The sequence below is a fragment of the Lagenorhynchus albirostris genome, chromosome 2, assembly GCF_949774975.1.
Source record: "Lagenorhynchus albirostris chromosome 2, mLagAlb1.1, whole genome shotgun sequence".
In the NCBI taxonomy this organism is placed as follows: Eukaryota; Metazoa; Chordata; class Mammalia; order Artiodactyla; family Delphinidae; genus Lagenorhynchus; species Lagenorhynchus albirostris.
The window spans coordinates 44287902-44302813 of NC_083096.1; the positions used below are offsets into that span (position 1 = coordinate 44287902).

General features: G+C 36.1%; 1 protein-coding gene across 1 annotated transcript in view; it reads right to left on the reverse strand.

Annotated features, from left to right (window-relative positions):
* HMCN1 (hemicentin 1) overlaps nt 1–14912 on the reverse strand; it is a 526172-nt gene that overhangs the window by 93562 nt on the left and 417698 nt on the right. The window contains exons 82-85 of the mRNA XM_060131555.1: nt 7447–7637; nt 3231–3444; nt 1958–2092; nt 1364–1554 (exon numbers count right to left, since the gene is read on the reverse strand). Coding sequence (XP_059987538.1) covers nt 1364–1554; nt 1958–2092; nt 3231–3444; nt 7447–7637 — 731 coding nt within the window. The remainder of the gene's footprint in view (nt 1–1363; nt 1555–1957; nt 2093–3230; nt 3445–7446; nt 7638–14912) is intronic.

The window sequence follows — 14912 nt, forward strand, 5'->3', positions numbered from 1 at the left end:
TTTTCTGAACAACCTATCATTGCTCTCAGGGGACACTAACTGGCAGGAAACCTAAGCAGAAAATCACATTTTTTACAATCATTTATCCAAAATTATCTTATTAAAGAAAAATGCCAACACTATTCTTATAGATAGCTTAAAAAGCATTAAATAATCAGAACAAATCAACGAATATCTAGTTCTTTCTCATGGGGGTTGTTAAAAAAAAACATTAAGCTTAGCCTCCATTTAGAAAGCTTGAAATGTAGGAAAGAAAGTGAGGAACTAATTATTAATGATGACAAATCACAGAATGTAGTCACAAATTTATACAAATATATTATAGAAAATAAGGACCACATGAGTTTAGATTTGATGACTAGAGACACAGATTTTGCTAAGGTCTTGTGAACAGAAGAATTCTGGTCTTGTTAATAGAAAGAGTAAGTCAGTTAAGAGGAACTGAATTGAAGGAAGTGGAGGAGGGTGGGAGGAGACAGATGATTTAGGTGTTTAATCAGGGTATCAATGCATTATCCAAATAGAGATTTCTAGTAGGAAACTGTGAATGGAACCTGAAAGAGTTTCAGGGTTGAAGGTACAGGGTTAGGAATCTGAAATTGTATGGTGGAAAAAAATTAGTATTGGTATTAATATTGATATTAGAAGAAGTACCAAGGACTTCAGAAGTAGTAATGTTTGTGTAGAGGAAAAGGGGGGTAAAGCAGTAATGAAGAAGCCTGAGACTCATTCGTGTAGCTAGAGGTAGAAATCATCTCAAAATTGAAGGGACGATCAATAACATCTAAGGTTGAAATAAAGCCAAGGAGAAGAAAAGACTGAGAGTGGCCCATTGGAGCAGGTGATTAGATAGTATATACTAATTAACTAATTCAACAGTAGGTTAACAAATTACCCTCATTTAGTCTAGTTAAGAATTTTTCAGATAAAATATCTCATTCACTTGACCCCCCAAATTAGAATAACTTAAAGTACTAATCACTGTCTGAATTACTGAAACTTTTGGACAGCCTAATATAGTTATCGACTTGGTGATGAAATCTAACATTTATTTGTAATTTACAATGTTGTAATTCTTCAATTTCTGCATTCTAAAACAGATTTGAGGAAGTTATCTACTGATGTTGAACAATAGGTCAATGATGGAGAACAAAGCAGCAAAATTATTTTATTGCTTGTACTTCTTTGAAGGGCTAAAAATCATCAATTTGAACCATTGTTTCAGTTTTTTAAAAGAACCCATTGAGTCCGATTTTATGATTAAAATAGGAATGCATGAGAAACTTTTCCCATCCATGGCACCTATAGAGAGGCATTGATTGTGACAGTTAAAGTGCATACTGACAATTCCAGTGTGACTTACTATAGTGCCATAAATGGCCAGGGAGCCGTTTCCAAGCTGCCGAATTCTGTGGCTAATTTCAATATCCATCCCCCTTCTGTTCCACTGGATAGTTGGGGCGGGATCACCTTTCACCTCACAATTCAGGATTGCATTACCACCAAGTGGTTCAATCCAGTTAGAAGGGTAATCACCTTTGAAGACTGGAGGTTCTGGGGAAATAACAAAAGATGAGTATAAGAAAAAGGAAGCTCCAATAATTTCTTTGTGATTTTGATCTATTTAAAAGATAATTTAGTGAAGAGGGGAAAAGCCACTTTTGAGCCCCATGGATCTTCCAGAATTAATTGCTCATGCTAATCAATGAGATAATTTTGTCCGTTTCAATAACCTAAGTGGATGATTCCATTTTGTGCCAAATGATCTCTTTACATACTGCTTACCTACTTTTGAGTTGAATGTTCATAATTTTTTTTATGTCATGAATTTGCATATCTGTGAAATAAGACTAAATGGATTAATAAATTGAAGTTATATTGTATTACTATACAATAAGGAGGCAAAACACAAACGATTCATCATAAATAAATTTAAAATAGAAGACTTTTTATCTACCTTTCACATAAACAAATCCAATTGCCTTCACAAAACCAACGCTGTTCTCTGCAGTGCACACATAAGTACCCGAATCTTCTTTTGACATCCTTTCAATAACAAGTTCACTGTGTCCATTTACACTGTCAAAGTGGGCTGAAGGAAACAAGGTAGAAAGCAACATAAATGCCTCTCAGTAACCTAGGAAAATAATCAGTACAGCTCAGTATTTTGCAGGTTAGATTTATGAATTGGTTAGCAACTGAACCAAAGAGATCTCATTATGACACTGGAAGAGAGAGCCTTTTCCAGGGATTTCTTCCTGAGCTATTTGCTGTGTCTCTAGACACTTGTTTGAAGAATGAAAAAAAAAGAAGGAACAGGAGAAGAGAATGAAAACAAACATCTTTCAAAATTAATTTTCGATTTGAAGTACACCTTTCATCTCAAAGGGTTGCCTAAAGCTGGCTCACAGTCTCTCTGGGTTTCAAAAAATCTTTCATTCAGAAATATGACATTTTCCATTTCATTTCTCACACCACTTTTCCTCCCAAACAATTTACATCAAAATATAATTCAACTGACCTGGCAGCTCAGAGGGGAAATCATGAAAATATATGCTAGTTAGGTAATAAATAATAACAACAAGATTAATTTTGTAATAATTTGAACTTCTCTGTAGGTGATGATGATATAAATATTTACAAAGGTATTTACAATACTTGGAATAGAGTATAAGATAAACATGCTAATCCTAAAATAATCAATACTAAATAAGGTTTTGATTAGATCAGCCAATATCTGATTATGTTAAGTATGTTTACCTTGCATGTTCTCTCCCATTCAAATTATATTTTAAAGTTTCATACTGCTGAATATTATGTGGAAAATTAAGCTTTAAAAATTGAAATAGCTAAGTTAGTACTACGCCTTCAGAAAAGAGTACTGATTAAGTTTTTTAGAGTTTATTTTTCTTTAGTAAGATATACTATTATTGTTAAGGTGATACAGTTGGTGAATTCTAGTGATTAACATAAATCTTTATAGCAGAGAAAACTCAAGCTTATTACTAATTTTCCAGCAAGGCATTTGTAATGCAGTACTTCAGAACTCAATTTTGGGATGCAACAATTTCTCTTTACAGACAATATCTTTATGCTGGTCATAAAGTCTAACAAATAGAGACACTTGTCCTCCCAGGGATGAGGGCTCCTGGGCTTTAAAAAAAAAATGGAGATTGGTTTTGCGTTCTCTATGGGTGTACTGTTCACTTCTTAAGAATTAAATTACCAACCTGGGATAATATTGTTATTGAAGGTCCATGTTAACTTGGGCAATGGAATACCAGTTGCTTTACAGTTTAATCGTAGCTGTTCTCCTTTATTTAATGACACATCTCCAGGAAGTTCAGTAAAAGTGGGGAGAACATGCACAGTCAGGCTGACGGTGTGTGTGTCTTCACCTGCAGCATTGTTAGCAACGCAGGTATAGGTGCCAGAATCCTCTGGCTTAAAGAAAGAAAAATCATACGGCTTAAAATTACATAATCTTACATTATACTACATATAATACATAAAGTTACATAGCTTGGTTCCCAAAGGAGCACTCTTCTTTAAAGACAGTTTAAATTTCCATCTTGTAGTCTGAACCATCTGGCTAGCTTTTAAATGACAAAATTTAAAATGTATAAGAATTTAAACAAAAGCCCATACCTTATAGAACTATAGAATTTATAATAATAAGATCTCAGAAAACTTGAAAGTTTATTAAACATCAACTGCTGTACTGCAATGTACAAATAAAGAGCAAATAGTCCCAAAGGCTGTTAGAATCTTGACAGCATAGTTGGCTTTCTGGGTAATGTGGCACCACAGTCCACCAAAATTATCAAAGGAAATGGCAAGAGTAAGGGCAATAACACCTGCAATTCCAAAACTTCACCTGCTAAATCCAGCTCTTGGCCCTCACTTTATTACATGTATTGGCAGCATTTGACACAATTCTGGCTTCCTTCTTTTTAAAACCATGTCTTCACTTGGCTTCCAGGATACCCCATTCCCCTAGTTTCCTTCCTACTTCACTGGTTGCTCCTTTTCCATCTCCTTTTGCTGGCTTCCCCTCCACATTAATGTCTTTATGTTGGTACGTGAGAGGGCTCAGACTTAGTTCTCTTTTCTTCTGTATCTGCACTCACCTCTTTGGTGATCTCATCCAGTCTTATGGCTTTAAATATCATCTATCTACTGATGAGTAACACGATGTCCAGCCCAGATCTTTCTTCCAAATTCCAACTACATTGAACTTTTCATTCCAACTCTCTGCTTAGATGTCTAAAAGACATCTCAAACTCATGTCCAAAACTGAACTCCCCATTTCCCCTTCCTGTTCTATCTGCAGCCTTCACACCATCTCAGCTGATGGCTACTTTGTTCTTCCAGTTGTTCATGCCTTTGTTCTTAGACATTTGAGTTATCCTTTATTCTTTTCTTTTTCAGACTCTACTTGCAATCTAGCTAGGAAATCCTAGCTTCAAAGTATGTGCAAAATCCAATCACCTCTCACCCCTTCTCTGCTAATGTTCAGCTTTTTTTTTTAAATTATTTTTTATTGGAGTATGGTTGCTTTACAATTCTGTGTTAGCCTCAACTGCACAACAAAATGAATCAGCCATATGCATACAGATATCCCCTCCCTTTTGGACCTCCCTCCCATTTAGGTTACCACAGTGCACTAGGTGTGTTCCCTGTGCTGTACAGCATGTTCCCATCAGTTGTCCATTTTACACACAGTATCTGGATAAAGAAGATGTGGTACATATATACAATGGAATATTACTCAGCCATAAAAAGGAATGAAATTGGGTCAGAGACGTGGATTGACCTAATGTTCAGCTTTGAGTCCTATAATCTCTCCCCTGCCTCCAGACCATCTTCCCAACTGGTCTCTTCTGTTTCTATCCTTGCCTTCCTACCGTATATTCTCATGGAATAGGAGCAGGAGGAAGAGGGGTGGGGGGAGGGAAGGGGGAGGAGGAGCCAATGCAATGTTGCAAAAACATAAGGCAGACCACATTGTTCCCCTGCTCAAAACCTGTAATGGATTCTGATTTTACTCAGAGTAAAATGCAAAATTGTTATGACCTGCAAGACACTACCTGTATCTGGCTTTCATTTTTCTCTGACTTCTTTCTCTCTCTTTTCATTCTTTTTCTTCTTTGCTTTCACTGGCCTTCTGTTTCTCAAATACATCAGACATGTTCCTACCTTACATTCTCACGTTCTTTGCACCCACCTTAATTTCTTTGCCGCTAAAATCTGGGGGAAGAGCATCCCAGTTTTCTCTGCCTGGGATGCTCCTCTTCCAGATATTTGCTTAGCTAACTCACTTCCTTCAAATTTTGCTCAAAATGTCTCCTTCCCAAAGGACATTTACTCTGACTATGCTATTTAAAAATGTAACCTGGGGCTTCCCTGGCGGCGCAGTGGTTGAGAGTCTGCCTGCCGATGCAGGGGACACGGGTTCGTGCCCGGGTCAGGGCAGATCCCACATGCCGCGGAGCGGCTCAGCCCGTGAGCCATGGCCGCTGAGCCTGCGCGGCTCCGCAATGGGAGAGGCCACAACAGTGAGAGGCCCGCGTACCGCAAAAAAAAAAAAAAAAAAAAAAAAAAAATGTAACCTGTACTCCTCCAACTTCTGATCCCCTTTACCCTGCTCTTCTTTTATTTTTCATACCAGTTGTTTTCTTTTGGCAACTGGTATGAAACAATACATTGTTTATTTTTATTTGTTATTGTCTATCTCCCTCCTCTAGAAATAAACTCCCCGAGGGCAAGGATCTTTGATTCTTTTGTTCCCTGATGTATTTATTCCCAGTGCCTAAATCAGTGTTGATCACACTGATAAATAAATATTTGTTGAATTAATGACTGAATGCTTCTGACTGCGTTAAGGTCCATATTACAGACTTTTTCTTCTTTTCAAAAAGTTTAAGAATATATATTTTTGCACTGAAGCATCAAAAAACTGATTGGAAATGCAGCATAAAAACTGTAATTACTCATTATAGATATAATCTAAATTTGGTTGGTTGTATACTCATTTTTTTAAAGGCAAACAGGAATAAATCATTCCATGTAAAGGTCTCCCCACTCTGACACCACTTAGCTATTCTTAAAATTCCCAGGTTATAACAACTTAAGTTTAAAATCAAGGATTTTATGGAAGTAAAGCTTTTGAAAATCTGGTTTGCACATATTATTCACAAATAGACTTCTTATCATTTGTGTCCTTCATCCAGTTTTTATAAGCTACCTTATTGTTGATATATTTCTTAATGTATCTGAGTCACTGTCTCACTAAAAGTCTAAACTTTTCTTACTTAATTTCTTCAGGTCTAAGAGTGATTAAGGGGCCTAATTCAACATTCTTGAACCTGGGAGTAATCCCTACTGGAGATATTTACCAGCTTAAGCAAACAAACAAGTATACAAATTTATCTTTATTTTATCACTTCTAAAATTCATACTTTTAACTTTTAATATCTCTGAATTTGGGATACAACTTAAAAATTGATGATCTTCTCTAGTTTACTTGACTATATATTTTTGTCTTAGTGGCACATAAAATATTGGTGCATCTTAGAATTGATGGAAACTTAGATTTGAAAAAATACACTTTCTACTAGCACATGAGACAGAGCTAACCTATCACTAGAGCTATTTATCTGGTAATTCCAGGAGTCTGGCTAAAGGCTGAAATTATACTGTGAAGTGAATGTGACCAATTTATCATTTTAATTTGTTCAAATTTAATTCTATGAAGACTTTGTAATGAAATTTAGGCACTTTGAAGGGTAATGAAAAGGAATAAGATAGGAATAAAGCTCTGAAAGTGATTCACATTTTAATCATGTTTAATATTTAGTACCAAGTGTTGATACTCTCAAACCACATGATAATTTTTTAAAAAGTCATGTGGTATGCATAGATACAGATTCCTCTTCAAGTGGGCTCACACTGAAAAACTGAGATGCTTCCCATAGCTACAATTTTGCAGCTATGGTGGCGACGTACCACCTAAGAATATTCAAAAACCCCAGCTTGCACTGATCCCTAAGACTAAGAGTTATTTAAAAACCTGAAAAGAGCAAAAAGCCTGCTTTTTGTATTTGCTTAATAATACATCAGACATTCTTACATCTCTACTCTTCTGACCATCCTCATGCATCGTTACACACATGGAATATAACAGAGGCTTAGAATTTTTCCTGATAAACACAGATTTCCACAAAAATAAAATAATTTTAGAAGGAGGCCACTTATGAGTTCTCACGATCTGCTAAATACTATTCTCGGGGACATGAAATATGTGTAAAATTAATTTTTTGACCTGAATTTATAAGAGTACTTTCTTTCATTATTAAAAAATACATTTCCAAGCTAAGTCACTAAATGTAAAAAGGTGAATTAATAATCTGGCTTAATGTATCTATTCGTGTCTATTAAACTTACCACAACATTTTCCAGAATGAGCTCCCCATAGGGTTCGACAGTGTGTTTTCCTAACAAGTTAGCCAAAAGAACATTGTCTTTTTTCCAGTTAATCGCTGGTGTGGGGATTCCATCAGCCACGCATGGAAGAACGGCTTGTGAATTCTCATTGACGGTGTAATGCACTTCTGTACTTTGAATTCTAGGTGGTACTATGAAGAGTTTAAAAATGATAGGTATTCAGAATGTTGAATTCAATAATATCTTTATTCACACTGAAAATTAACACACAATAGACTTTCTTGAGGGTAACTTGCTAGAAATACTAACAAAATTTATCAAGCCGTTTACTTGTTTCCTACTATGAAAGCAATCCATATTTTTGATGCTAGCAAGAATTCTAATGCATCTGTACTTGTTGAATATGAATTTCTGAAAAAAATGACAGAACTGGTGAGAAATATTTAGATTTTACTTGACTTCCTGACATTTCCTTACTTGAGTTTCTTTTGCTTATTGCAGTAAGGTAAAATAAACAAGAACAACTAAAACCAAAAATGCTTCTATAGTTGTATAATTGCTAGATTTGTATCACAGAGATATTGTGAGGATAGACTAATAAAAGTCCCTAGTTAAAAACACTGTAAAATACTCACCCCATATTAAATATCACAAAGTGCTAAAAAAAAAACTACTTATTGCAATATTTCACATGTGTTACAACAAATGCAAGTAAAACCAGAAAAGACATTTAATTCAGTTTTTATACTGTCACAGAGAAATTTTTACAGTGATTTCATAATTCTGTGCAAATACTGCCTTTGCCTCAAATTTTTTTGAAATAGAATTTAGGCAATATAGAAAGGACAATTGACTATTTCAGGGTACTAACAAATACTTTAGTGAACTTGGAACTAAGATATTCACTTCTAAAAGAAAGGCATAAAAATATTAAGAATACTTGGCTCAAAAAGTAAAAATAGAGATTGGTTCAAGACGGCAAAGTAGAAGGACGTGTGCTCACTCCCTCTTGCAAGAGCACTGGAATCACAACTAATTGCTGAACAATCACTGACAGGAAGACATGGGAACTCACCAAAAAAGATACCCCACATGCAAAGACCAAGGAGAAGCTGAAATGAGACGGCAGGCAGGGCGCTATCACAATAAAATCAAATTCCATAACCGCTGGGTGGGTGACTCACAAACTGGAGAACAACTATACCACAGAAGTCCACCTACTGGAGTGAAGGTTCTGAGTCCCATGTCAGGCTTACCAACCTGGGGGTCCAGCAACAGGAGAAGGAATTCCTAGAGAATCAGACTGTGAAGGCTAGTGAGATTTGATTGCAGGACTTTGACAGGACTGGGGGAAACAGAGACTCCACTCTTGGAGGGCACACACAAAGTAGTGTGCGCATCAGGACCCAGGGGAAGGAGCAGTGGCCCCATAGGTGACTGAACCAGACCTACCTGCTAGTGGTGGAGGGTCTCCTGTAGAGATGGGGGGCAGCTGTGGCTCACCAAGGGACAAGGACACTGGCAGCAGAAGTTGTGGGAAGTATTCCTTGGCGTGAGGCCTCCCAGAGTCTGCCATAAGCACCACCAAAGAGCCCGGATAGGCTCCAGTGTTGGGTCGTCTCAGACCAAACAACCAACAGGGAGGGAACCCAGCCCCACCCATCAGCAGACAAGCAGATTAAAGATTTATTGAGCTCTATCAACCACCAGTCCCTCCCATCAGGAAACTTCCACAAGCCTCTTAGATAGCCTCATCCACAAGAGGGCAGACAGCAGAAGCAAGAAGAATTACAATCCTGCAGCCTGTGGGACAAAAACCACATTCACAGAAAGACAGACAGATGAAAAGGCAGAGGGCTATGTACCAGATGAAGGAACAAGATAAAACCACAGATAAACAATTGACTGAAATGGAGACAGGCAATCTTCCAGAAAAAGAATTCAGAATAATGATAGTGAAGATGATCTAGGACCTTGGAAAGAGAATGGAGGCAAAGATTGAGAAGATGCAAGAAATGTTTAACAAAGACCTAGAAGAATTAAAGAACAAACAAACACAGATGAACAATACAATAACTGAAATGAAAACTATACTAGAAGGAATCAATAGCAGAATAACTGAGGCAGAAGAACGGATAAGTGACCTGGAAGACAGAATGCTGGAATTCACTGCTGCTAAACACAGTAAAGAGAAAAGAATGAAAACAATTGAAGACAGCCTAAGAGACCTCTGGGACAACATTAAACGCAACAACATTCGCATTATAGGGGTCCCAAAAGGAGAAGAGAAAGAGAAAGGACCCGAGAAAATATTTCAAGAGATTATAGTTGAAAATTTCCCCAACATGGGAAAGGAAATAGCCACCCAAGTCCAGGAAGCGCAGAGAGTGCCACATAGGATAAACCCAAGGAGAAATACGCTGAGACACATAGTAATCAAATTGGCAAAAATAAAAGACAAAGAAAAATTATTGAAAGCAGCAAGGGAAAAATGACAAATAACATACAAGGGAACTCCCATAAGGTTAACAGCTGATTTCTCAGCAGAAACTCTACAAGCCAGAAGGGGCTGGCATGATATACTTAAAGTGATGAAAGGGAAGAACCAGAACCAAGATTACTCTACCCGGCAAGGATCTCATTTAGATTCGGTGGAGAAATCAAAAGCTTTACAGACAAGCAAGAACTAAGAGAATTCAGCACCACCAAACCAGCTCTACAACAAATGCTAAAGGAACCTCTCTAAGTGGGAAACACAAGAGAAGAAAAGGACCTACAAAAACAAACCCAAAACAATTAAAAAAATGGCAATAGGAACATACATATCAATAATTTCCTTAAAAGTGAATGGATTAAGTGCTCCAACCAAAAGACACAGGCTTGCTGAATGGATACAAAAACAAGACCCATCTATATGCTGTCTACAAGAGACGCACTTCAGACTTAGGGACACATACAGACTGAAAGTGAGGGGATGGAAAAAGATATTCCATGCAAATGGAAATCAAAAGAAAGCTGGAGTAGCAATTCTCATATCAGATAAAATAGACTTTAAAATAAAGAATGTTACAAGAGACAAGGAAGGACACTACGTAATGATCAAGGGATCGATCCAAGAAGAAGATACAACAATGATAAATATATATGCACCCAACATAGGAGCACCTCAATACATAAGGCAAATGCAAACAGCTCTAAAAAAGGATATCAACAGTAACACAATAACAGTGGGGGACTTTTTACACTTTTTTACACTTTTTACATTTATACCAATGGACAGATCATCTGAACAGATAATTAATAAGGAAACACAAGCTTTAAATGAAACAATAGACCAGATAGATTTAATTGATATTCATAGGACTTTCCATCCAAAAACAGTAGATTACACTTTCTTCTCAAGTGCACACAGAATATTCTCCAGGATAGATCACATCTTGGGTCACAAATAAAGCCTCATTAAATTTAAGAAAATTGAAATCACATCAAGCATCTTTTCTGACCACAACACTATGAGATTTGAAATCAATTACAGGGAAAAGAAATGTAAAAAACAGAAACACATGGAGGCTAAACAATACGTTACTAAATAACCAAGAGATCACTGAAGAAATCAAAGAGGAAATCAAAAAATGCCTACAGACAAATGACAGTGAAAACATGACGATCCAAAACCTATGAGATGCAGCAAAAGCAGTTAAGAGGGAAGTTTATAGCTATACAAGCCTACCTCAAGAAACAAGAAACATCTCAAATAAACAATGTAACCTTACACCTAAAGGACCTAGAGAAAGAAGAACAAACAAAACCCAAAGTTAGCAGAAGGAAAGAAATCATAAAGATCAGATCAGAAATAAATGAAATAGAAGCAAAGAAAACACAGCAAAGATCAATAAAACTAAAAGATGGTTCTTTGAGAAGATAAACAAAATTGATAAACCATTACCCAGACTCATCAAGAAAAAGAGGGAGAGGACTCAAATCAATAAAATTAGAAATGAAAAAGGAGAAGTTACAACAGACACCGCAGAAATAAAAAGCATCCTAAGAGACTACTACAAGCAACTCTATGCCAATAAAATGGACAACCTGGAAGAAATGGACAAATTCTTAGAAAGGTATAATGTCCAAGACTGAACCAGGAAGAAATAGAAAATATGAACAGACCAACCACAAGTAATGAAATTGAAACTGTGATTAAAATTCTTCCAAGAAACAAAAGTCCAGGATCAGATGGCTTCACAGGTGGATTCTATCAAACATTTAGAGAAGAGCTAACACCCATCCTTCTCAAACTCTTCCAAAAAATTGCAGAGGAAGGAACACTCCCAAACTCATTCTGTGAGGCCACCATCACCCTGATACCAAAACCAAACAAAGACACTACAAAATAGAAAATTACAGACCAATATCACTGATGAATATAGATGCAAAAATCCTCAACAAAATACTAGCAAACAGAATCCAACAACACATTAAAAGGATCATACACCATGATTAAGTGAGATTATCCAAGAGATGCAGTGATTCTTCAATATATGCAAATCAATCAATGTGATACACCATATTAACAAACTGAAGAATAAAAACCATATGATCATCTCAATAGATGCAGAAAAAGCTTTTGACAAAATTCAACACCGATTTATGATAAAAACTCTCCAGAAAGTGGGCATAGAGGGAACCTACTTCAACATAATAAAGGCCATATACAACAAACCCAGAGCAAATATTATTCTCAATGGTGAAAAACTGAAAGCATTGCATCTAAGATCAGGAATAAGACAAGGATGTCCACTCTCACCACTATTATTCAGTATAGTTTTGGATAGCTATGGTAATCAGAGAAGAAAAAGAAATAAAAGGAATACAAGCTGTAAAAGAAGAAGCAAAATTGTCACTGTTTGCAGATGACATGATACTATACATAGAGAATCCTAAAGGTGCCACCAGAAAACTACTAGAGCTAATCAATGAATCTGATAATGTTGCACGATACAAAATTAATACACAGAAATCTCTTGCATTCTTATACACTAATGATGAAAAATCTGAAAGAGATATTAAGGTAACACTCCTATTTACCATTGCAACCAAAAGAATAAAATACCTAGGAAGAAACCTGCCTAGGGAGACAAAAGACCTGTATGCAGAAAACTATAAGACACTGATGAAAGAAATTAAAGATGATACCAACAGATGGAGAGATATACCATGTTCTTAGATTGGAAGAATCAATATTGTGAAAATGAATGTATTACCAAAAGCAAAATACAGATTCAATGCAATCCCTATCAAATTACCAATGGCATTTTTTACAGAAGTAGAACAAAAAAATCTTTAAATTTGTATGGAGACACAAAAGACTGCAAATAGCCAAAGCAGACTTGAGGGAAAAAAACGGAGCTGGAGGAATCAGACTCCCTGACTTCAGACTATACTACAAAGCTACAGTAATCTAGTCAGTATGGTACTGGCACAAAAACAGAAATATAGATCAATGGAACAGGATAGAAAGCCCAGAAATAAACCCACGCACCTATGGTCAACTAACCTATCACAAAGGAGGCAAGGATACACAATGGAGAAGAGACGGTCCCTTCAATAAGTGGTGCTGGGAAAACTGGACAGCTAATATAAAAGAATGAAATTAGAACACTCCCTAACACCATACACAAAAATAAACTCAAAATGGATTCGAGACCTAAATGTAACACCGGACACTATAAAACTCTTTGAGGAAAACATAGGAAGAACACTCTTTGACATAAATCACAGCAAGATATTTTTTGATCCAACTCCTAGAGTAATGGAAATAAAAACAAAAATAAACAAATGGGACCCAATGAAACTTCAAAGCTTTTGCACAGCAAAGGAAACCATAAACAAGATGAAACGACAACCCTCAGTAGGGGACAAAAATATTTGTAAATGAATCATCGGACAAAGGATTAATCTCCAAAATATATAAACAGCTCATGCAGCTCAATATTAAAAATACAAACAACCCAAAACAAAAATGGGCAGAAGACCTAAACAGACATTTCTCCAAAGAAGACATACAGATGGCCAAGAAGCACATGAAAAGCTGCTCAACATCACTAATTATTAGAGAAATGCAAATCAAAACTACAGTGAGGCACCCCCTCACACAAGTTAGAATGGGCATCATCAAAAAATCTACAAACAACGAATGATGGAGAGGGTGTGGAGAAAAGGGAACCCTCTTGAACTCTTGGTGGGAATGTAAATTCATACAGCCACTATGGAGAACAGTATGGAGGTTCCTTAAAGAACTAAAAGTAGAATTACCGCATGACCCAGCAATCCCACTACTGGGCATATACCCAGAGAACACCATAATTCAAAAAGACACATGCACCCCAATGTTCACTGCAGCACTATTTACAATAGCCAGGTCATAGAAGCAACCTAAATGCCCATCGACAGACGAATGGATAAACAAGATGTGGTATATATATACAATGGGATATTACTCAGCCATAAAAAGGAACAAAATTGGGTCATTTGTAGAGACGTGGATGCATCTAGAGACTGTCATACAGAGTGAAGTAAGTCAGAAAGAGAAAAACAAATATCGTATATTAACGCATATATGTGGAACCTAGAAAATGGAACAGATGAACCAGTTTGCAGAGCAGAAATTGAGACACAGAAGTAGAGAAAAAAATCGTATGGACATCAAGGGAGGAAACCTGCGGGGTGGTGGTGGTGGTGGTGTGATGAATTGGGCGATTGGGATTGACATGTATACACTAATGTGTATAAAATGGATGACTAATAAGAGAAAAACAAAAAAGTAAAAATACACTTCCCACAAAATAATAAATTTTGGAATTATTCAAATACATTGCTGAGAAATGGATCAATCTTAATGACATTTTTTAGAACAATTGGTTTCAGCAAAAATTATTTTTTTATCATGAGTAAATACACAAAGATTATGTGAATGATTATATGCATAAACAGTAGATAATACGGAAAATCAAAAATCTATTTTGCTGAATGGTATGTCACAAATATTCATTTTTCATTAATGTATGCTATATTTTTATTATCTCCTTTATCCTGGTTTCCTTGGAGTTTATACTTCAACTCTTCTAATGGTTACAAAGTTGCAGCATTAGTACATTTACTTAAATTCATTCTTTTTCAAAATGAAAATTTTAAGGCTGTGACTTTATATTTGATTATAGTTTGGCCACACACCATACATTTTGATATGTGGTGTCCTTATTTTTATTATTTTCTAAATAATCTGAAAATAAAACCATATTCTTTGACCTACTTGTTGACTAGAATGGTCTTTTTTAATATGGCTGGGGTTGGGGTTTTGGCATTAAAAGTTCATTCCACATTTCTAGCTTTATTGCATTGTGGGCAGGAATTGTGGCCTATACTTTTAAATTATTATTAACAATTTCTTTGTTGTTTAGTATATGGTC